This window comes from Crocodylus siamensis, chromosome 4 (genome assembly GCF_052110815.1).
Source record: "Crocodylus siamensis isolate JL-2025a chromosome 4, ASM5211081v1, whole genome shotgun sequence".
NCBI classification, from domain to species: Eukaryota; Metazoa; Chordata; order Crocodylia; family Crocodylidae; genus Crocodylus; species Crocodylus siamensis.
The window spans coordinates 199,833,102-199,857,162 of NC_143398.1; the positions used below are offsets into that span (position 1 = coordinate 199,833,102).

Here is a 24,061-nt window from a genome sequence, read left to right on the forward strand (position 1 = left end):
ATAGTAACAATAATCTCTGTCCGATAAGGCCTGTAATAGAGAGAGAGGGGGGTGAAGGGTGGAGAAAGGCAGTTCTCTAAAACCCCAGCTCAAATAAACTGCGATGCAATTCGTACGTTTGTGCTATCGTGGTATCCCCGTGAGTAATGTGGGTGGTTCACCTAGCCTGTCTCTCCTTCCAGAGCCTGCAGTCATTGTGGAGAAGGCAGAGCCCATGCAGGTTACTGTAGGCGATGCCTGTACTCTAGAGTGCAAGGTGGCCGGCACGCCCGAGCTTTCGGTGGGCTGGTTTAAGGATGGCAAGGAGCTGACAAGCAGCCACAAATACAGAATCACTTTCCACAACAAAGTATCTACCCTTAAGATCCTCGACTCCGAGAAGGAAGACAGCGGGCTATACACCTTCGCCGTGCAGAACGACGTTGGCAAAAGCAGCTGCACGGCCTCAGTTGACGTCCTAGGTTGGTTGGGTCGTTTGTCTTCCGTCTTTCACCAAGGTTTTCTTTAGGCAGCTTACCTCCCTTTTAAACCACTGTGGATTTCTTACATTTTTCTTACACAGATCGCATTATTCCGCCTTCTTTCACAAGAAAACTAAAAGAAACCTTCGGCGTACTGGGCTCCTCTGTGCTTCTGGAGTGCAAAGTATCTGGGTCGCCTCCTATTTCAGTTGCCTGGTTTCACGATAGAAATAAGGTAGTAAGTGGAGAAAAGCACCAGATCACGTTTTCAGACAACGTCTGCGTTTTGGAAGTCAGTTCATTGAGCTCATCAGATACGGGGACGTACACGTGCAAAGCTGTCAACGTGGCTGGGTCCGACGAGTGCAGAGCAGTGATGACCGTGCAAGGTCAGTACAGGGTGCTCAGCTCCTTCTTTGCACAGTTCTCCTGCTCGGACACCTCTGTTCTTTTCTGAGTGTATTTTGGGGAAAGCATTCATTGGGTCGTAATTTCTTTGCTCTTCATTTTCCAGCCGTACATGTAAGTGCCAGACTTCAGTGATATTAACTTGTTCTTTTTCCCCACGTGTGTTTAGAGCCGCCGTCTTTCGTGAAGGTACCCGAAGCTGTGGACGTCCTGCCAGGCACGAGTGTTACCTTTACCAGTATTATCAGAGGGACCCCTCCATTTAAGGTGCACTGGTTCCGAGGGGCCAATGAACTCGTGCCAGGGGACAAGTGTAACCTCTATTTTGAGGATTCGGTTTCAGAGCTGGAGTTGTTTGATCTAGACCCACTCCAGAGTGGAGAATATACTTGCTTAGTGACAAACGAGGCAGGCAGGGCATCCTGTACAACCCGTCTTTCAGTAAAAGGTTTGTACTTATTCCAGTTTCTCTTCTTACTGTAACATAGCCATACTTTTGTACACTGAAACTCAATATTGATTTTTTTTTTTTTTTTTTTTTTGCTTCTTGCTGGCCATTAGAACCAGCCGTCTTTGTGAAAAAGCTGAGTGATCAGTATGTGGAGCCGGGGAAACCCATCATTTTGGAAAGCACCTACACTGGTAGCCTGCCAATCTCAGTGACATGGAAGAAGAATGGGCGCGCTATATCTCAGTCTGAGAGGTGCAGCATCACCACCACGGAAAGATCTTGTATTCTAGAAATTCTTAACAGTAGCAAAGATGACGAGGGAGAATACAGCTGCCATGTGGAGAACGAGGCGGGCAGAGATATCTGTGAAGCCCTGGTGTCTACACTAGGTGTGTGACCATGTTGTTTTATTTCTCTTCATTGTCCTTGCCAGAAAGCATCTTCTCAGGTCCGGCTGCCTTACGGGCTCTAACGATCGGTTTGGGTTTTCTTTTCTTAGAGCCTCCGTATTTCGTCACACACTTGAAACCTCTTGAGGTATCAGTTGGAGACTATACGACTTTGCAATGCCAAGTTGCTGGAACACCAGAGATTACAGTGTCTTGGTATAAAGGAGATACAAAATTGAGATCCACTCCTGAGTACAAAATATTCTTTAAAGACAATGTCGCTACACTCGTTTTTAATAAAGTAGATAGAAATGACAGTGGAGAATATGTCTGCAGAGCCGAGAACAGCGTAGGAACTGCATCTACAAAGGCTGTCTTAGCAATTCAAGGTGATATTTTCATTACAGCTTGTTGAGAACGACTTGTTACAGCTCTTTCTTGCACGGATAGCTTTACCAGATAAATGCCATGGGAAACACATTTTAATTTGCTTGTTTTCTTACAGAGCGCAAACTTCCACCTTCATTTGTCAGGAAATTAAAAGACATGGAGCAAACTGTTGGTTTTGCCGTTAAATTTACTTGTCGTCTAAACGGTTCAGAGCCTATTACTGTGAGTTGGTATAAAGACGGTGTCCCGCTGACAGACGATCATAACGTGCAGACCTCGTTCGTAGATAACGTAGCAACTCTTCAGCTGGCGCAAACCGAGATGAATTACACCGGACAATACTCTTGCACGGCTACTAATCCTGTTGGCACCGCTACCTCTAGTGCTAGGCTCACAGTCACAGGTTCGTCCCCTACTGAATCGTTTTCTCTTTAATGCATAGCCCACTTCTTTCCTCTTTGTGCCTGACCCGATATCTGCCGCGTTTAGTGCATCTTGTCATGAGCAATCAGCACTCTGCCGTTCTGCTTCATTTCCAGAACCCAAGCAAGCTCCCGTCTTTGATATAAAACCTGCACCCATAGATGTTCCCGTCGGGGAAAGTGCTGATTTTGAATGTCATGTTACTGGAGCCCAACCCATACAGGTCACCTGGGTGAAAGACGGCAGAGAGATCCGAACTGGAGGAAACTATAACATTACATTTGTAGCAAACACCGCCCACCTGAGAGTCCTGAGAGCAAGCAAAGGAGACTCCGGCCAGTATACCTGCCAAGCCACTAATGAAGTTGGGAAAGATTTTTGCTCAGCCCAACTTAGTGTTAAAGGTATTGACATAGAGCAGTCCGCACTAATTTGTTTTCTTTGAGGAAAAGGGATCTCTCTCTCTCTTATTTGAAAAGTTCGTGATATCCTTTCGCGTTGGGGCTATATGGAAAGGAGTTTACCCAGCTGCTAACGTTAACCCATTGATATTATACATATGAAATAATTTCTTTTACTTCTTCATGCTGCAGTGTGAAAGAGTGTGCAAAAACTACGTATAAGGGGACACTGTCTCCTAGTCCCCCTTGCAAGTACATGCACTAGAGATGGACCTATATACTACTTCCCATGTTCCTTGCTTTAGATTTATGCCATTCTTTGATCGTTATTCGCATGTTAAACCAGACTATGGTGATAATTTAATATAGTAATTTTACTGTCGACAGACAGCAAAATAGCAAATCGTGCTTGTTTTTATTTATACTTTTAGGGCAGCAAAATGCCGCCAAACAATTCTTCAACCTTAACGGGTATTTTCGTAGCGGATTATGAATTGGTAAACCAATTTGGAATAAGACCAATTCGGGTTCTTTACCCCGCTCAACCTTGCATATGTTCAGCTTGACAGTCTCTAGAGATTTAAAAGAAGGTCCCGGGTGTAGGCTTAATATTCAGTGTACACTATTTTGAACCTTTTGAAGCATCCCCCCCCCCGCCATTAGCACTAGGAATGAAATTTTAGTCCGACTGAAGTTAATGACAAAACTCCCTTTGACTTCAACGGGGCGGGGATTTCGCCCAACATTTTGTCGTGGTTGGGCATTACTAACTTCAGCGGGGTGTTTCCCAGCCGTGGAGATGAGGACAGACTCCCACTCCAGGGTTTTTTTGCCTTATCTCCCCCGCATATTCTGCCACCTATGGGAAACCTGAATTGCTGTTTGTAGCCACTGCCGCCACACAAGTGATTTCCGTTACTCATTTCTTGCGCTCTCAAGGTTTCTTACTGGTCCCAGCCATGCTGGCAGAGGAACATTAAGCATTGTCCTTTATCGACTCGTTTCCTTTCACAGAACCTCCCAAGTTTGTGAAGAAACTAGAGGCGTCGAGATTCGTGAAACAGGGCGACTCCGTTCAACTGGAGTGCAAAATAAGTGGCTCGCCGGAAATCAGAGTCGTGTGGTACAGGAACGACCATGAGATCCGCCCCAGCGACAAGCTGCGAGCGTCCCTCGCGGACGGGGTGGCCGTGCTCGCTATTCTTGACGCCGGCGTCGAAGACAGCGGCGATTACATTTGTGAAGCCCACAATCCCATCGGTACCGCCAGCTGCAGCACCGCGCTCACAGTGAAAGGTTAGGAGCCGCTGCTCCCCCTCCCTCCTCATTCCCTTGCGATCTTACCCGAGCGATCTCTTCCGTCCAAGCGGCCGGTTTCGTCTCTAGACTCGGCCCCGCTCCGCCCTCGTGGCTCCGTGCCTTTTCCACGCACGTCCGTAGCAAAACTCGGGGAGTACGAGCCCGCCCGGCGCAGCCGGGGCTCCCCGTGGCCGTCCTGAGAGGGCCCAGCCAGGGGCTCCCGGTCCTGGGTGCTTGACAGACGTCTTGGGGGGAGACAGCTGAGCCTTCAAAGCTTAGTCTAGTGACAACAGATGAAGGGACTGGACAAATGGGTAGGGTAGGACAGGCGGGGAGGGGAGGAAATACCGGGCGCGGGGGCAGGGGCCCGGAATAGCAGTGCCGGGGCCGGGCTGAGGGCGGCCGAGCGGGCGGTGACGTCCGGCAGCCGCGGGCGGGGCAGCGGCGGACCAGGACGGACCGGCGGGCGGCGCTGGGCTCCGGGGGGCACACCCGGGGGGCAAGGCACGCCCTGTGTCCCCGATTCAAGCCGCTGGCATCGGGCTCAAATGTCCGACCTGGGAATTTATAGCCCTAGAGAGATCCTAGCCCCGATGGGAACTGCGGGTGCTCAGCACTTTTGAAGGCTAGATCCCGTTTTAGGCGGCTAAATATGGCTTTACGAGCATACCTGCTGGCTCGCCTTTCTCGATATCTCGTTGATCGCAGCAGCCCGGCCCGGGGCTTGCACTCATGGGCTCTGATGCGATGCTTTTTTTATAGAGCCTCCCGTTTTTAGCAAGACCCCTAGCCCCGTGGACACACTGAAAGGAGCAGACGTTGTCCTCCAGTGCGAGATCTCGGGCACGCCGCCTTTCGAGGTCGCCTGGTTCAAGGACCGGCGGCAAGTCAGAAGCAGCAAGAAGTTCAAGGTGACAGCCAAGCACTTCAATGCCAGCCTGCACATCCTCAGCCTGGAGGCGCAGGACACGGGGGAGTATCAGTGCAAAGCCATGAACGAGGTGGGGAGCGACACTTGCGCCTGTCCGGTGCGATTCAAAGGTTGGTGGCTTTCTCTTTCCTTCTTGCCTTGACCCCGCGAGGTGCCTCGCTCCCCCGCTGACTGCCTCTGTCCCCCCCAGAGCCTCCGCGCTTCGTGAGCAAGCTCAGCGACGTCGCCATCTTCGTCGGGGAGCCCACGGCCCTGGAGGCGGTGGTGGAGGGCTCCCCGCCCATTTCCGTGCTGTGGCTCAAGGACAAGGGCGACATCATCCGAGAAAGCGACACGGTCCAGATGTTCTTCGAGGACAACGTGGCCACGCTGGAGATCGGCAGCGCCGAGGGGGCCCACTCCGGGAAGTACATCTGCCAGATCAAGAACGACGCCGGCATGCGGGAGTGCTCCGCTTTCCTGCAAGTGCTAGGTCAGTAGGGGAGCAGCCGGGTCTCCTGCCGTCCGGGCGTCCCGTCCCCTGGGTCGCACCGCCAGGCCGTCACGCTTCCTTTCCCTGCCCCTTCTTCCTGCAGAGCCGGCAGTCATTTTAGAGAAGCCCGAGCCCATGACAGTCATGGGCGGCAACCCCTTCAGCCTGGAGTGCAAGGTGGCGGGGACGCCGGAGCTTTTCACCCGGTGGCTGAAGGACGGGCGCGAGCTCAGGACCGACCGCAAGTATCAGATCAGCTTCTTCAACAACGTGTGCACGCTGCGGGTGCTGTCGGCGGGCGCGGCGGACTCGGGGCTCTACACCTTCGAGGTGCACAACGAGGTGGGCGAGAGCAGCTGCACCTCTTCCGTGGATGTCTCAGGTGAGTCGGCAGGCGCGGCTCCTTACGACCGCCTCTCCTTGAACCCCTCCCCCCCGCCCCAACCCCGAGGCAAAGACGTACAAAAGCCGACGGGCTCTTGCCTTCCCTTGCCCTAGATCGCCTCGTGCCTCCTTCTTTCACGAGGAAGTTAAAGGAAACGCGCGGCGTCTTGGGCTCCGCCGCGCTGCTGGAGTGCAAGGTCTCGGGCACGCCGCCCCTCTCCGTGGGCTGGTTCCAGGACGGCACCGAGCTCGTGAGCGGAGAGAAACATGAGATCTCCTTTTCCGACAATGTTTGTGCCCTGAAACTCAACCACCTGGAGCCCTCAGACACGGGCCCGTACACTTGTGTCGCGGCAAACGTTGCAGGATCTGATGAGTGCAGCGCCTTCTTGACTGTGCAAGGTCAGTGCCAGGCAGCCAGGTATCCCCCCCTCCCCCCGCCACCTGCAAGGTCAGTGCCAGGCAGCCAAGTCCCCCCCCACCACCTGCAAGGTCAGTGCCAGACAGCCAGGTACCCCGCCCCCCCGCAAGGTCAGTGCCAGACAGCCAAGTGTCCCCAGCCCCGCCACCTGCAAGGTCACTGCCAGACAGCCAAGTGTCCCCCCCCCCCCCCCCCCCCCCGCCACCTGCAAGGTCACTGCCAGGCAGCCAGGTATCCCCCCCCGGCACCTGCAAGGTCAGTGCCAGACAGCCAAGTCCCCCCCCGCCACCTGCAAGGTCACTGCCAGGCAGCCAGGTATCCCCCCCCGCCACCTGCAAGGTCAGTGCCAGACAGCCAAGTCCCCCCCCGCCACCTGCAAGGTCACTGCCAGGCAGCCAGGTATCCCCCCCCGCCACCTGCAAGGTCAGTGCCAGACAGCCAAGTCCCCCCCGCCACCTGCCTGGCAGCCAAGTATCCCCCCACCCGCCACCTGCAAGGTCAGTGCCAGACAGCCAAGTCCCTACTCCTCCTCCACCTGCAAGGTCAGTGCCAGGCAGCCAGGTACCCCCACCCCACCATCTGCAAGGTCACTGCCAGGCAGCCAGGTACCCCTCTTCCTCCCCAAAAGTCAGTGCCAGGCAGCCAGGTACCCTGCCCCACCTGCAGGTCAGGCTCAAGCAGCCAGGTACTGCCCACCTGGGCAAAATGCTGCCTCCACCCCTTGCTCTTTCATTCTTGGCAAAGTGTTTTCTATGCTTCTTTGGACCTAATCCCATTTTGCGGTCTTTACAACTGACCATCTCTGTGTGTGTTTTTGTGTGTGTGTTACCTTCTTCCCACAAACACAGAACCCCCCTCTTTCACCAAGACCCCTGATCCCTTGGAAGTTGTCCCTGGGGTGAGTGTGACCTTCACAAGCCACATCCGAGGCACGGCCCCATTCAAAGTGACCTGGTTCAGAGGCGTCAGGGAGCTGGTGCCTGATGAGACATGTGACATCTCTTTGGAGGACATGGTTGCGCAGCTGGACCTATACAATGTGGCCCCGGCACAGAGTGGCGATTACACCTGTGTGGTCAGCAACGAGGCGGGAAGTGCATCCTGCACCACACATCTCTTTGTCAAAGGTTGGTCCCCACCGCTGCCGTGCAACGCTCTGGCCCATACCCCTTCCCTGCCCCTGCCTTGGGGCTCATGCTTTCTCTGTTGCTGCAGAGCCTGCGGCCTTTGTGAAGAAACTGAGCGATTTCAGCGTGGAGCAGGGGAAGGCCATTGTGCTGGAGAGCACATATACTGGCAGCCCTCCCATCATGGTAACATGGAAGAAGGATGGCATGCAGATTGCACAGTCCCCACGGTGCAGCATCACTGCCACCGACAAGTCAGGCATCCTGGAGATTCTGAATAGCACCAAAGAGGATGAGGGGCAATACAGCTGTGAGGTGACCAATGAGGCTGGGCAGGACAGGTGCCAAGGGCTGGTCTCTGTCTTAGGTGCGTGGCTTTTCTCTGCTCCCCAGGCTCCCTCCCCTGCTAGGACTAACTATGAGGCACTGGCTCTTTGTGGTGCTGATTGCGTTCCTTTGTGTCCTAGACCCACCTTACTTTGTGACGGCCCTGGAGAGTATGGAGGTGAAAGTTGGCGAGGCAGTCACTTTCCGGTGCCAGGTAGCCGGGGCACCAGACATCAGGGTATCCTGGTACAAGGGAGATACAAAGCTGAGGTCCACGCCTGCCTGCAAAATGCACTTGAGGAATAATGTGGCAACACTGACATTTGCACAGGTGGAGCAGGGAGACATTGGCGAATACCTCTGCAAAGCAGAGAACAGCGTGGGCTCTGCTTCTTCCACGGCACAGCTTACTGTCAAAGGTGATCCTTTGCCTCCCACTGCCTGGCTCTCTAGAGGCAGCAGTTGCTCTTCCTTAAGGCATCTGGTCTCCCCCATGCTGATGTCTTCCTCCTTTCTTCCCCCACAGAACGCAAACTCGCACCTACTTTCTCAAGGAAGCTCAAAGACATCCAGGAGACTGTAGGCTCCCCGGTTACATTTGACTGCCGCATCACTGGCTCAGAGCCCCTGGAGGTGTCCTGGTCCAAGGATGGGGTGGTGCTAAGTGATGATGAGAACACACAGAGCACCTTCTTCGATAACGTAGCCACTCTCCAGATCTTGCAGACAGCCATGGCCCACTGCGGCCTGTACACGTGCACTGCTCAGAATGCTCTGGGGAGCGCCTCTTCCAGTGCCAAGCTGCTCCTCACAGGTCTGTAGCTGCCCAAAACCTTCCTCCTTGAAAGTGGGACAGAGGCAGGGGGGAGGTCCCTTGGTTTGAGGCAAGGGTGGCCAAGGGATGAGGGCAGCAGGGGCAGAAGTACTCTGACAATCCCTTCCATTTATAGAGCACCTGAGACCTCCTTTCTTTGATGTAAAGCCTGTCCCGATTGACGTGGCTCTTGGGGCAAGCGGGTCCTTCAAATGTCACGTCACTGGCTCAGCGCCCATGAAAGTCACTTGGGCAAAGGAGAATAGAGAAATCCGGCCTGGAGGCAACTACAAGATAACGCTGGTGGAAAGCATGGCCAGCCTCACCGTCCTAAAAGTTGGCAAAGGAGACGCAGGCCTCTACACCTGCACTGCGAGCAACAGCGTGGGCAAGGACTCCTGTGCTGCTCAGCTGAGCGTACAAGGTATTTAAGCATGCAGAGACTTTTCTTTCTCTTGCCCAGCTTTTGACTGTTTCAAACCAAAGGCAGGCAGATCGGAGCCTGGCTCTCCCCAAAGGGTGCAAAGCAGACTGAAAATGAGACCTTTCCTTTCCCCAGGCTGCCTTTTAATGAGATCTGTCTTCTCTGATACACTCATTAGGGTTTCAACAGCACCTACTTTATCATGCAGCCATTTATTTTAGGGTTGTATTGAGACTCATTTTACCTTCCTACAGGCAAAATAACTTGACACACACTGAGCACCTCCTAGAAACAAAAATTGGAGGGGCTGACAGCAAGCAGCCATGGTGACAAATATTTGTTCCACCAACGCTCTCCTTAACTGCATAGGAAGTGGATCTTTCAATTTACATAACTCTACCGGAGTTATGACCGGCTTAAGCTGTAGTGGTGTAAACTACACCAGTACATGCTGGTGATTTCCTTAATGTAGGCGGGGACCTTGGGTTAATTTACAGTTGTTCCGGATGTGTCATTCCCATCCATCTTTAACAGGATGAGCATGAAATCTGCTTCTTAAAAGGCACAGTCTTCACAGTGGGATTTGTCTTCTGGTAAAAAGAAGTTTAGGTCCTACTGCTAAATACTTATTTACTAAGAATCTTGAAACTAGAAACAATCTATTGAATACAACTCTGGTTTGCAAATTGATTTGTACAACATTCTTGAAGTGCCTGGCAGTGATCTTCATCAGGAGAAGCAAATTAGTTCACTGCAGTATTATCTTGATTTGTAATACGCCTTGAGGACCAGAAATCAAGAAATGAATAATAATCTTTCCTGAAAACTGCTTCTCTTATGTGGCAAATACATGAACATGGATACATTTAATCCCAGGAGTCATCCCAACGAGTGAATGAGCATCCAGTGAAACACCCCGCATGCATAGTCTGGCAAGAGCTTCATTGGCATTTTGAATCTTGGCCTTAGTGTGGTAGTGTTCCTTTCTAATGCCTTACTCCATGTAAAGAGAACATGTTCTGTATTTTTATTTACTGAAAGAAGTGCCATGAAAAATGGCTGTACCGCCAACAATTTTTTTTAGCTTATGTTTTTTTATATGTATTGTATTGCTGGTGTGTACAAAAATCAATAGATAGGCTTTATAATTCACACTTACTTTTCTGTGCATTAATAGATTCTGATGTGAGAGGGACAACAATGATCATGACCTTCTATAAACACAGGTTCCCCTAGAATTTTTACCAGAAGCTGGATCTAAAGCATATCTTTTAGAAAGATCTAGTCTAATTTTAAAACTCAAAGGCGGGGGTCCACACCTCTCCTTCTAAAACTGTCCCACTATTTCAATACATTTTCTGCAAGGAAATTGTATCTTGCTTCAAGATTAAATTTGTCAAACTGCATGTGATATCCACTGAATTATGCATGTCACTGTCTGCAAGACTAAAACAAAGTTACCCTCTGTCAGATCTTTTCTGTGTGTAACTCAGCTCTGACCAATCATGCCTCAATCTTTTATTTAGTAAGTTATTCTGATTGGACTCTTCAAGCCTCTCATCTTCAGGTATGTTTTCAAGCCACCGGATCACGTCTGTGGTCCAACTTTAGCCTCTCTGCATTATTTCCACATCCCTGTTGAAGCATGGACATACAAGGCACAATATTCTAATAGGATATTATTGGTATTGTGAACAGAGAAAGGCTAAATTACTTCTCTGTTTCTACTGGATAGTCTAGTTTTTATACATCTAAGGATCGCATTCGCTTTTTTAGCCATGGCATTGCACTAAGATCTCAAGCTGAGGTGGTTATTTATCTTGACTATTAAATCCTTCTCTTAATTGCAAATTCTTCTGTCCTGTTGATATGTCTGCGTTCTTTCTTGTAAGATGTACTACCTTGTGTTTGGCTATATTATAGTGCATCCTGTTGACTTTTTACAATTTCACCAAATGATTCTTATAAATATGCAACAGTAAACAGCCCCCATTATTGACTGTCTTACCAATCTGTCATCTGCAGACTTTTACTGGGTAGACTTTATATTATACACAAGATTATTGATAACATTATTGAATCATATTGGACCAAGCAATGTTCTCTCTGTGATTCTTTGCCTACAACTGTCTCTCCACTAACAATCAAACTCTTTAGCCTTTGATTCTTTGTTGACAGAGTCCTGAATTACTAGTCCCATTACTTTGCTCAGAATCAATTCCAGGCTAACAATTGCTGCCTTGCTTACCCCCTTTTTTGCCCTTTTTAATATTGGAATTATGTTGTAGTTGTCTTGTCCTTTGGAGTTTGACCAGTATTCCAGCTTTTATTAAAATGAACAACTGTGGTTCAGACAGCTCCTTAGATAGCTCTTAGTTAAAAGTTATCTCATCTTCCTGTCTTGAAAATATTTCATTTTAATGGCTGCTGCCTCACAGATGTTACAGATGATACATTGTTATTCCATCCATAATATGTTGATCCTCCTGCTTTTTTTTAAATACACAGCAGAGATATCTATTGAATGTTTTTTCTGCCTTTTCTGCATCACTGCTTGTTATTTCCATCTAGCAATAGATCTACAACTTCCCTAGAGTTACTTATGTCCCCTACATGTTTAGAAAATATCTTTTTATTTTCTTTAATCCCATTGGTCTTTAATGTTTCATTGATTCATTTACCTTCCCTCATCAGTTACCTACTTTTCTAACTTTTATATTAATTAATATTTGCATCCCCTTTTGCCATTCTATCTTTGCTAAAAGTTTCATTTTGCTTTTTAATTTCCTTTTAATTAGGATTTTTTCCCCTACATAACTTTTTTTTGTAAACGAATTGTTTTTTAGACATCCATGAGAATGTCCTTGAACAATTTCCAATTTTGTTTTCTGTTGTTAACATTTCCCATTTTCAATTAAATGTTTGCAATCAGTTATACTTACAATTCCTTTAAACACTGGAGATTTGGTTATTTTAAAGTCCCAGTACATTCCTATTTGCTGGAATAGTCTGTTTACAGAAAGTAGATGCAACTAGATCAGGATTAGTAGGCAACCATTAACTTTCAGCTCCCTGATTAGTTCTTCTTTGTTTGTCCAAATGAGGCCGACACTGAGGTATTTTGTGTGGGTGAAGGACTTTCATTGTTAAATAATAATAATCTTTTATTTTTAGAAACTATTAAATAAAGTTTGCCCTAGTGAGTGGTTGTAATACATGCCACCAGTACCTCATCATTAGTTTTATTAGTTAGAATTTTAATCCATGTGATTCTGAACCAGGGGTAATGGTGTCTTTGATGTTAAATTCCTTACCACCACCCCTTTAAATTCTTAGGAAACATTTTTTAACCATCTATTTTAAGTCACAGTCATAGGATCCAAACCACCAAGTTTCGGTCATATCAGCCATATCGTGTATCTTCTCATGAGCAAACATTTCCAAAGTATGTTGTTTATTACCTCAGCCTGTAGCATGAGTATGTGAACAATAATAATCTTTTTCCTTACACTTACATTTGTTTGGATTTGCCAATCAACATATATATATTGATTATATCAGTTATTAATAGGATGTAAAGATCTGGTTCAGTTGCTGTGCTTTTCAGTATAAATACTCTTCTTGCTCATATTGTTAGCTAAACTATTTGGACTCTAGTCTTCTGTTACACTTCTTTATTACTGACATAATGGTGTTCATACATATGTAATATAATTGGCAAAGACATACTAAAGTCTGTTTTTGTTTGTTTTCTATGTTCTGTGCTCATTCTTGTCAAAGACCATTTTGGCCAGTGTCGATAGATATCCGTATCTCCCAGAAGCAATCAGTTTTGGTTAATTATTTAATCGCTTCCATAATTTTAATGAATTTGTACACTATATTCTTGTACCATCTTGTTACTCCTTTTTGTTTTGGTTTTATAGAACCACCAAGATTTGTAAAGAAACTAGACTCCTCCAGAGTTGTGAAACAACATGATTCTTCAAGATACGAATGCAAAATAGGAGGCTCTCCAGAAATCAAAGTGACCTGGTACAAAGATGAGATTGTAATCCACCCCAGTGAAAAATATAGAATGTCCTTTGTTGATTCGGTGGCAGTCATTGAAATGCACAATCTCAGTGTTGAAGACAGTGGAGACTATGTTTGTGAAGCTCAGAATGCAGCAGGCAGTGCAAGCAGCAGTACCTTACTCAAAGTGAAAGGTCAGAATGCTGAATTACTCTTTTATTTTGCAGAGGCCCATACTGCCTTCTGAAAAAGTAGGGCATCATATCAGTGTTCTGTGGCAAGGAAGCCATCTTTTGCTATGAATCATGTCTTTACTCTTCCTTGCTGATCAAACCTAAAACCGTTTGCAAGTTTTTTTCCTTGAGTATCCTGAACTGAAATAACAGATATTTAAACTTCTTATTTTGTAGCACCTCCTGTTTTCAGCAAGAAACCCCATCCAGTTCAGTCTCTGAGAGGTTCTGATGTTCACCTGGAATGTGAGCTTCAGGGCACTCCTCCATTCCAGATTTCATGGTATAAAGACAAAAGAGAAATTAGAAGTAGCAAAAAGTACAAGATCATGTCTGAGAACTACCAGGCTAGTATTCACATTCTGAACACGGATACTGCAGATGTCGGTGAATATCACTGTAAAGCTGTAAATGATGTGGGAAGTGACACTTGTGTTTGCTCTATAACTCTAAAAGGTTTGTACGATGATTTATGTGTTGTTATATTCTTAGCATCCTGTTGTTCTTATCACCCTCTCTTGATTCTTCCGCTCCTTACGTTTTTTACTGTCAACTGTCTTCCATTCAATAGCACCACCAACCTTTGTGAAGAAGCTCAGTGATGTCACTGCTATTGTTGGGGAATCAATTGAATTGCAAGCTATAGTAGAAGGAGCCCAACCCATATCTGTTCTGTGGCTGAAAGACAAAGGGGAAATCATTAGAGAAAGTGAAAATCTCTGGATTTCTTATTCAGACAACATTGCAACTCTACAGATTGGAAATGCAGAACCAGTCAATGCTGGAAAATATACCTGTCAGATCAAAAACGAGGCTGGAGTTCAGGAGTGTTTTGCCAGTCTCTCTGTTCTAGGTTTGTAACTAGGGGACAAAACATACTCTACATAGAGACACATTTTGAAATATTATACTATCAACAATTGATCCTAACTAGATTAAAATGTAACTGTGATATGCATCTCATTTCAGAACCTGCAGTTATTGTAGAGAAACCTGGACCAATAAAAGTCACAGCTGGAGACTCTTGTACTCTAGAATGCACAGTTGATGGCACACCAGAGCTTACAGCTAGGTGGTTTAAGGATGGAAATGAGCTTTCAATTGACCACAAATACAAAATCAGTTTCTTCAACAAAGTGTCTGGGCTTAAGATTCTCAATGCAGGATTAGAAGACAGTGGGGAGTACACTTTTGAGGTGAAAAACAGTGTTGGCAAAAGCAGCTGCACAGCTTCAGTGCATGTTTCAGGTTAGTTGCTTAACTTTTGAGTTATATTTGATGCTACTATTTGTAATAAGAGGAATTTAGACAAAATGCTGTTTCCTTTGATGTCATATTAAACAACTGCTGCCCTTGGATGACTCATTGACATGGTCATTGGAGTCTTTTTCAGTTGGCTTGTGATGACATGATCACTATGGGTTGGGTAGGTGAATCCTCCATTGCCTTTCTCCATGTCTGAAAAGGCAGGAAGTGTTGTCAAGATTCAGTTTCATCACATGAGTCTGAATGTGTCTGCATTAAGCCAAATGGTGCAACTTGGTTGTTTTCCCTGTATTACCAAAACGAAAGAAAAAAGGGAACCCTGAAAAGAGTCAAGTTCTACCTTCAGGCTACTACTGTCTTTTCTCAAGACCTCAGGTCTCAAGGAGTGAATTATAAGTTTACTTGGGATTTACCCGAGTTGAGGTGGATGTGCCAAAAGAAAGTACACACATTGGTTTTGATAGATACTAATAGTAATTTGATAGTAATACTGAAATCTTTGCTTTAACCTATCCAGATCGTATTATACCTCCTTCTTTCACAAGAAAACTGAAAGAAACTCATGGTCTCTTGGGTTCATCCACTGTACTGGAGTGCAAAGTGTATGGGTCACCACCTATTTCAGTTTCCTGGTTCCATGATGGACATGAGATCACCAGTGGAGACAAGTATCAGGCTACCCTTACAGACAATACTTGCTCTTTGAAAGTGAATGCGCTTCAGGAATCTGATATTGGAAATTACTTGTGTACAGCTACTAATGTAGCTGGATCTGATGAATGCAGTGCATATTTGACTGTTAGAGGTCAGTACTGAGAGCATGCCAGACCTTCAAGATTGAAAATCACGGCTTTGCAGAAAATTTGCATTCTTGACTCTGTTATATATTTTTAACCAATGGTATTTTGCACGTTAAAAAATTTACTCTTTATAAAGTGCAGAGGTGCTTATTCTGACTTTCTGTTATGTGTGTCTAGAACCTCCATCTTTTGTGAAGAAACCTGATCCCTTGAATGTGTTATCTGGGGACAATATAACTTTTACGAGTATCATAAAAGGCACCCCACCACTGGAAGTTAAATGGTTTAGGGGTAGCGTGGAATTAACACCTGGACACAGATGCAACATTACCTTGGAAGATTCGATTGCAGAACTGGAGCTGTTTGATGTTCATCCACTCCAAAGTGGAGATTATACCTGCCTAGTCACTAATGAGGCTGGCAAGATTTCTTGTACAACACATCTTTTTGTAAAAGGTTTGTTCAGATTGCAGTTGCCAATGCTTCTTTAAAAACAAGAAAAAAATCTCATGGCCTATCCTTAACATATATCACTATCTTGTTTATTTTAGAACCAGCCAAATTTGTGAAAAAGCTGAATGATTTCAGTGTAGAGAAAGGAAGGCCATTAATACTGGAATGTACATATAGTGGTACTCCTCCAATCAGAGTGTCATGGAAGAAAAATGGCATAAAACTATCTCAATCTGAAAAATGCAGCCTTACCACTACAGAAACATCTGCCATACTGGAAATTCCCAATAGCAAAATAGAAGATCAGGGACAATATGCTTGTCATATTGAAAATGATTCTGGACAAGACAATTCTCAAGCTGCAGTAACAGTATTAGGTGCGTTGTCATTCCAACAACAATAATTTTATTTTATTTGTTATATTTTATTTTTGGTACTAATGATCTGTGTTTGTTCTTTAGAACCACCTTTTTTTGTTGCACCCTTGGAACCAGTTCAGGTGATAGTGGGAGATTCTGCATCCTTACAATGCCAAGTGGCTGGAACACCTGAAATGATTGTTTCATGGTTCAAAGGCGATACAAAACTAAGGGCAACGCCAACAGCTAAAATGCATTTTAAGAACCAAATTGCCACTCTGGTTTTCAGCCAAGTGGATAGCAGTGATGGTGGGGAATATATTTGCAAAGTAGAAAACAGTGTTGGAGAGGCTTTTTCATCAGCTTTGCTTGCTGTTCAAGGTGAATAATTTATTTTAATACATTATTTTCTTTTTGTGGTATGTCAGAAAAAGTTTTTTTCTTAGGAGCACTCTGTGCTTCTCCCTAAACCATCAGGGACCATGCTGCACAAGAAACCTCCAGATGACTTTCTAGTAGTAAAGCTCTGTATGGAAATCCATTCCTACCACCACTCCTTAGTAGATCAGATCTCCCTCAAAATGAATTCAGGCCATTGCTTCAGTTTCCCCCCTGTCTCTTACCAGTCTTGGGAGTGTAAGACCATTAATTGGTTCTTCAGGCTGAATGGAAATGCAGGTGTGTAACTGATAAAATTAGTTGTCTGCATTCTCCACAAACTTCAGAATTCCTTTCTTCCAAACTATATGATGTAAAAACTCATGTAATCCTTTGTTGGCCTCCTACTTTGCTTTAGTACGTGTGCTGATTCAAACCAATGAGTGAATCTTCTCATATCTTGTAAATCTGACCTCGTCTAAAATACCATGTCTTATGCAGTGCTTATTGAAAGATACAGCAACGGTGAATAGTTTCCAGAAGGCTTCATTGTATCACACCTCTTTTCTTGCAGAGCGTAAACTTCCTCCTACATTTACACGAAAACTGAGAGATATTCATGAAATGGTAGGCTTACCAATTACATTTGATTGTGGCATAACTGGCTCTGAACCCATTGAAGTATCTTGGTCTAAAGATGGTACACCTATAAGAGAGGGCTATAATGTGCAAACATCATATGTAAACAATGTAGCAACTCTCCAGATTTTGCAGACTGACAAGAGTCTTGCTGGGCAGTATACTTGCTCAGCTTCCAATGCTATTGGAACTGCATCTTCTACTGCCAGGCTCATTCTTACAGGTTAGTTGATTATTAACACATTTTTACTATACATATGAATTTAAAATGGTAAAATTTATTTAACAATATCCTTAAAATGAAAAGGATTTTGAAAATAAATATTTTGTTTATTCTTCACAACCTTTAGAAGGGAAGACTCCTCCATTCTTTGACATTCCAGTTGCACCTGTGGATGGTATTGCTGGAGAGAGTGCTGACTTTGAATGCCACATTTCTGGATCACAACCAGTTAGGGTTACTTGGGCAAAAGATAACCAAGAGATACGAACTGGAGAAAAATACCAGATCAGTTATGTAGAAAACATAGCCCATTTGACCATTCTCAGAGTTGACAAGGGAGATTTTGGAAAGTATACATGCTATGCCAGCAATGAGGTTGGCAAGGACTCTTCCACAGCTCAACTTAATATTAAAGGTATTGACCTATGCATGTGCAGTGTGCATGTCTACTTCTTTGGGTGCAAAGGGAGTTAGTCTTACTGATGTGAGATAAGTTGGAGACTAAGTTTTAGATATGTAGATTTTGAAATATGTCTTGAAAGTTTCCAGCAGGAAGAACTCATGGGTCTCTGAAAAAAAGTGTGGGGAGATTTGAGAAGGGGAGACAAGAGTGATATGAAACGGAGAGAATGAAATATGATATTTTCTTCAATTCACTCTTCCCTGAAACTTTACAGGCCTTATGATGTTAAATAGATTTTAATTAGTTCATGAAAGAAGCTAATCTCTTCCTTGCTTTTTAAAACTAAAATCTTGATATTACTTTTTAAATATTTTTTTTCTTAAAGCAGCATGAGAGTGATTTCTCTTTTAATAGAAAAATGAATCTAGCACTTCTGTTTACAGAGCATGATACATGCTGTTATTCTTCTCAGCATATTTTCTCTAAAAAGCCAAACCCTGTTACGTGAAATATTTGGTTTGAGAGTTTGAATAGCATGTTTATTTCTTACAGAACGCAAAATTCCACCTAGTTTTACCAAGAAACTATCTGAAACAGTTGAAGAAACAGAAGGGAATGCCCTTACACTTGAGGGCCGGGTGTCTGGTTCTCAGCCTATGACAGTTTCCTGGTACAAAAACAATCAGGAAGTCCATCCAAGTGCTAACTATGAGATATCATTCAAAAACAACACCTTACAACTACATATTAAGAACACAGGTCAGGGTGACACTGGCTTATATACCTGTAAAGTGTCCAATGAAGCAGGAAGTATCTTGTGTACATCTTCTGTTGTAATTAAAGGTTAGTTAATTTCATGTTTTTCCTGTTTATGTTGTTGATTTTCTGTGTCAGTGTATTAGTAGGTCATATACAAATTGTATAGCTAATCAAGTCATTCTTAGCAAAAATCAGCTTGCCTTATTACTAACTTTCATACATTTGTGCGCAAATAATAATAAATAAGTTCAAGATAATAGCTGGAGCTGATTCCTTGTAGATTTCTTATTTTTTTCTACTAAAAAGTTCTAAACAAAGCTTGCTGCTATTAATGTATGTTTATTGTAAATAATAACTCAGCAATATAGTCCAAGCCCAGGGTTACCTTCTCTTAAGCAGAGAATTATTTTACTTTGATGAGGAACAGTGGTCTGTCAGCAGCACCAATCACCTTCATTTCCAAGTGATCTCAGTTGGAGCTGTGGGTGTTTCAGCTTCTCTGAACTTTATGTTCTATAGGGTTAGTCTTTTATCCCTGCTAAATAGGGCACTTAAACTTAGTAGTAGCCTTAGTATGCACATATCTCCAACTGATGCCAGGAACAAGCTCTAGGTTCTTGCAGATGCCATTTTTCTCTTCTCCTATTTGCAACTGAATTTCACCTACTTAAGTTGTATCAGAATGAACAGAATCCCTCCATGTTATTTTCCCTTTTATATTATTCTTACATGTGCTCTTCACCCAAGACTAGCTTTTAGTGAGCCCTAGATACTTAAAACATGTCATGCTCATTCACTTTTGCCTACCGTAATGTCAGTAAATTTGCTTTTTTGCATTTATTCCAATAATGTTGCATTGATGTACAATCAGGATGAGATTGAGCTAAGCTATGGGCTGACAACCTTTTGCCCTCATGGGCCAGAGCTTGAGACCTAGCCCACTGCTGCAGGAAATCTCTGGCCCCCTCCAAAGAGCGCAAGTCACTTATGTTTATCCCTGCTGTAGATACCTGACTCCTCTGCAGGAAGGTAAACAGAGGCCTGAGAGAGCAGCAGGGACAGCCATGCAGAAAGGTGGTGTGGAAGGGATGGGTGGTCTGGCATAGCTGCATACTGCTTTATCCCCCATGCCTTCCCAAGCCAAACCCAACATCTTCACAGGCCAATTCCAGCCCGTGAGCCAGTTTGCTGATCCCTGAGCTAAACCATCAAAGCAAGCAATCTTTGTTCTAAGATTTTTAATTGTATAACTAATTATAATATATCTGGTTGTGATATATGAATTAATATCTTTAAAACATACCTTTGGTGGTATAAAATATCCTCATATTATCTATTAAACCATTACTAATTTTTTTCATATACTGACAATTTTACTATGCAAAATTTTTTACACTTTAATGTTAGTGTATCAGCACAAATTCATCTTCTTCTAAATAGGTATCGATGACCAAAATTGCAGTGGATAGCACATATGATCTTTCACAAGGTTTTAGGAAATTTTTGCAAAATTGCAGCAGTGTTCTAGTTGTTTTATCATCTTTTAAGAATGCATGAAAATACATTAGTAATGTATTAAGAGAAGATGTACTACATAAGCCACCCTTTCTGTATGCTTTTTGTGAAAGTAATCTTCCATACTTATTTTATTTTCCAAATCTGAGTAGTGGATTCTCAGAAATCTGACTTGTATGTATCAAGTTACATAAGTTATCATTCTCTTACTTATAGATATAACTTCCTTTTTAAAATCAAGATATATACTTATTTCTTGTTTTTCTCCCTTACATTCATAACATAATGCTCTTTCTTGATTATTTACTGAAAAATATTTGAATTCCAGAACCTAAAAAGCCTCCAGTGTTTGATCAACCTCTTCAACCAGTAACGATAGAAGAAGGTGATATCTTGCAGCTAAGCTGCCATGTCCATGGTTCACAGCCAATTAAGATTCAGTGGCAGAAGGCTGGAAGAGAAATAAGAGCTTCAGATAAATGCCGCTTTAGCTTTCTTAATGGAATGGCTCTTATGGAAGTTTCACCTGTTGCAAAAGCTGATTCAGGCGAATACATATGCAAAGCTTCAAACATAGTTGGAACTGACACTTGCAAGTCGAAAGTGACAGTTAAAGGTAAAGTAAAATAGAAAAATCAGGACATGTAATGGTAATTTAAGACAGAACTATAGTGATCACATACACAGTGCTTTTGTTTTCTGTGAGTTGTTATTTGTAATCCAATACAAAAAGTATCTTTTATTCCTGTATCGAATCATATAATCTGAAATATTGTCCCTTTGAAGGCATTAAATTTTAAAATAATTGATATAGTGCCTAAATATACACTTTAAAAAATAGGTACTTATTATCAAACAAATAACAGATCTCTACCATAATAGTTTAGAATTTAAATGAACAGTTAAAGACAAGGCCTAACTGACAAAGGGTTAGGATGTACATTCAAGCTTTATGGGTAAGAAGGTGGGAGGGTTAGCTTACTAAAAGAAGTTATAAAGTATTAATAGGTAGGGTTCTCAATGCCTGTAGGACAGTAGGAACCACAGCAAGCTTGAGAATGAGCTAACCAAAAAATAAGATGGTGAACAGAACAGCTCCCTGCACTGCTTAGAAGTAGCAGAGAGGTTGATTGCTGCTGGCCTATCATACCTCCAAGCCATCTGCTTCCTCACTAGTTGTAAGTTGTCCTGTGGGAATGAGACTTTCTTTGTAAGTTTCCCCTTACTGTAGGATCCGAGAGCTTCACAGTCAGAGCATCAGTCTTTTTTAAAAAAAGAATGCCAAAACAGCCCCTTGATATTGTCATTAGTCATTGTTGAGTATCACCAATCTGCACTTTGGAAAGCCAGGTATCTTATTTATGGTCCAAAATACACATCTTGGACACTAAACTTAAGGCAAGTTGTTTTGAAAATCTTAGACTAATGGCCTGATTTTGGTGCCATTTATATCTGCATACATTAAAATGGCTTCAGTGAGATCATTTTGGCAATGAATAACAGAATCAGGTGAATGGATGCACAATGTCTGGATTCATCTTGTGGAATAAAATGTAATTTTAACAACAGTCATATTAAACTACTTGGGATTTCTTTCTCCTGTTTTGGTAACTGGGAAATGTCACAACAAATATATCCTGGTATTGCAGATCTTCTCATTCAGGGCAGTGACTAGTGGCCTTATGCTCCAAAATAAGCTATTTAAGCAAACCATTTGCCTTAATTACTTTAATCTGTTTTCCAGAAAAACCAACAGCTGCACCAGAAGCTAAGAAAGCAGCAGTGGATGGAAGGCTTTACTTTATCCAAGAGCCTCAGAGTATCAAAGTTATAGAAAGTAAGAGCATACATCTAAAAATACATCATCATCAGTACTTCTATATTAGTTGTTTACTAATAAGTTCTCTTGTCTTAGATACATAAAAGCTTAATTTCTTGATTTTGCATTTTTCTACAGAGAGTGTTGCTACATTTATTGCCAAAGTTGGAGGTGATCCAATTCCAAATGTAAAATGGATGAAGGGAAAATGGAGACAACTCAATCAGGCAGGTCGCATAAGCATCCAACAGAGAGGAGAAGAAGCCAAACTAGAAATAAAAGACACAACAAAAACTGATTCTGGAATGTACAAATGTGTGGCTTTTAACCAACATGGTGAAATAGACACCAGTGTCAATCTACAAGTTGAAGAAAGAAGGCAAGAAGTTGTTGAAGGTGATCTCAGAGCAAAACTGAAGAAGTAAGTGTTGCAGTCTCTTACAGACTACTCTGTAGTCGATATATTAGCTCTGATCAAGATGTAATTTATTAAGAATCACGATATACCAAAAAAGATTGATTACATATAAAGCTTGATTCTAGCAACTATTACTGGAATCAGTGGTCCAGTATCAAGCTAAAGTCTCCACAAGTGAAGATTACTTATGTGCCTAAGGCCCCAGCTATGCATTACATATATTATGCAATTAACTGATTAATCACACAGTAAATTTAGGCCAGCCACATTTGCAAAGAAAGATCAGCCACATGTGCAAAGTAATTATCCCACAATTAACTGGTTAATCGTGCAATAAATTTGGACCAGCCAAGCATGCAATGTAATTATCACACAACAAAAATCACTATCCAGCTATAAAAAGAGCCAACCAACTAAAAAGTTAGCACTTGAAAATGAGTAACAACTCTATAGCGGTTTCTATTTAGCTTTAACTTAAATATGTAGTATGGCCCTAAGTTTCTGTAATACAAAACTTTAGCGCTAAAATGAAGAGTCATACAATACAAAATACTTTCAAGCACACTGAGTTTTCCAAAGTTCTCCTGGGGAAATATTTTACATTAAAATAATTACTTATTCTATTACTTGAATAGGACTCCAACTAAAAAGAAAGAGGAGGAGGAAGAGAAGCCTATTGATATCATGGAACTTCTCAAAAATGTTGATCCTAAAGAATATGAGAAGTACGCTCGTATGTATGGAATTACAGATTTTCGTGGCCTTCTGCAAGCTTTTGAGCTACTCAAGCAATCTCAAGAGGAGGAAACCCATAGACTGGTAAGACCTAGTTTGACTATGGCATTGGGGACATTAAGAGAAATGTAATTTCTGACAAAAGGATAGATGTTCTCCATGTAATGTTACTATATATCTCATAGGCAACTTGTAGGGGAGGCACAGGGGTGGAGCATGTCCCCCCCCGACAGGACTGTGGGTGTTCTGCAGTCCCATCCCTGACACCAACACTGCTTGTGGCTTCTGAGGGTGCCCCCCCAGACTCAAGAGGCACTAGTCGCCCATGACATATCCAACAGATTTAGATTCTAATTTTGATTTTCTAATCACACTTTCCCAACAACCTGCTTGCCCAAGCCCTGGGGGAAGCGATGACTTCTGTCCAAAAAGTGAGGTCTTGATCTTTGTGGTCAGAGGTGTCATGGAATTTTTATTATGGACAGATGGGGAGGTTATCCCAAAAGTATAGGTAGGGACTAGGGATGTGAAAGGTTAAATAGTTAAATGGTTAAATGGCAATTATATTTATACCATTAATGCATTCCAGTTAACATTTAGCACAAGATGCAATACAGTGATGGGAAGCGAAGTGCCCCAGGAAGGTGGCTAGTCATAGCATGCAGCTCTGCCTCTGCCTCCCTCTCCCTGCAGTATGCTGCTGACTTTGGAAGGAGGGAAGAAGAGGAGATGGGGACTAGTTGCAACACGTGGGTGCTAGGCATGTATTATTGGTTAACCATTTAACCAATATTATTACAGGATTTAAAATGGGTAATTATTTAAACAATATTTCCATCCTAGTAGGGACACACATGACCCTCTGGGCTTATGGTGGACAGACATAATATAATGATTTATAGTTATTTCCCATTGCTCTTATTAT

General features: G+C 43.5%; 1 protein-coding gene across 31 annotated transcripts in view; it reads left to right on the forward strand.

The window, feature by feature from the left end:
• Positions 1-24,061, forward strand: part of TTN (titin) — a 274,597-nt gene that overhangs the window by 77,351 nt on the left and 173,185 nt on the right. For all 31 annotated transcript variants that reach the window (XM_090045327.1, XM_090045341.1, XM_090045330.1 and 28 more), the window contains 32 exons: positions 183-461; positions 563-850; positions 1,039-1,317; positions 1,431-1,709; positions 1,820-2,098; positions 2,215-2,502; positions 2,639-2,926; positions 3,938-4,219; positions 4,985-5,263; positions 5,344-5,625; positions 5,729-6,007; positions 6,124-6,411; positions 7,279-7,557; positions 7,646-7,924; positions 8,025-8,303; positions 8,411-8,698; positions 8,835-9,122; positions 13,049-13,330; positions 13,547-13,825; positions 13,941-14,222; positions 14,339-14,617; positions 15,153-15,440; positions 15,613-15,891; positions 15,987-16,265; positions 16,350-16,628; positions 17,200-17,487; positions 17,615-17,902; positions 18,443-18,733; positions 20,493-20,780; positions 21,909-22,001; positions 22,122-22,404; positions 23,037-23,220. In XM_090045327.1, the coding sequence (XP_089901453.1) occupies positions 183-461; positions 563-850; positions 1,039-1,317; positions 1,431-1,709; positions 1,820-2,098; positions 2,215-2,502; positions 2,639-2,926; positions 3,938-4,219; positions 4,985-5,263; positions 5,344-5,625; positions 5,729-6,007; positions 6,124-6,411; positions 7,279-7,557; positions 7,646-7,924; positions 8,025-8,303; positions 8,411-8,698; positions 8,835-9,122; positions 13,049-13,330; positions 13,547-13,825; positions 13,941-14,222; positions 14,339-14,617; positions 15,153-15,440; positions 15,613-15,891; positions 15,987-16,265; positions 16,350-16,628; positions 17,200-17,487; positions 17,615-17,902; positions 18,443-18,733; positions 20,493-20,780; positions 21,909-22,001; positions 22,122-22,404; positions 23,037-23,220 (8,765 nt within the window). The remainder of the gene's footprint in view (positions 1-182; positions 462-562; positions 851-1,038; positions 1,318-1,430; positions 1,710-1,819; positions 2,099-2,214; positions 2,503-2,638; positions 2,927-3,937; positions 4,220-4,984; positions 5,264-5,343; positions 5,626-5,728; positions 6,008-6,123; positions 6,412-7,278; positions 7,558-7,645; positions 7,925-8,024; positions 8,304-8,410; positions 8,699-8,834; positions 9,123-13,048; positions 13,331-13,546; positions 13,826-13,940; positions 14,223-14,338; positions 14,618-15,152; positions 15,441-15,612; positions 15,892-15,986; positions 16,266-16,349; positions 16,629-17,199; positions 17,488-17,614; positions 17,903-18,442; positions 18,734-20,492; positions 20,781-21,908; positions 22,002-22,121; positions 22,405-23,036; positions 23,221-24,061) is intronic.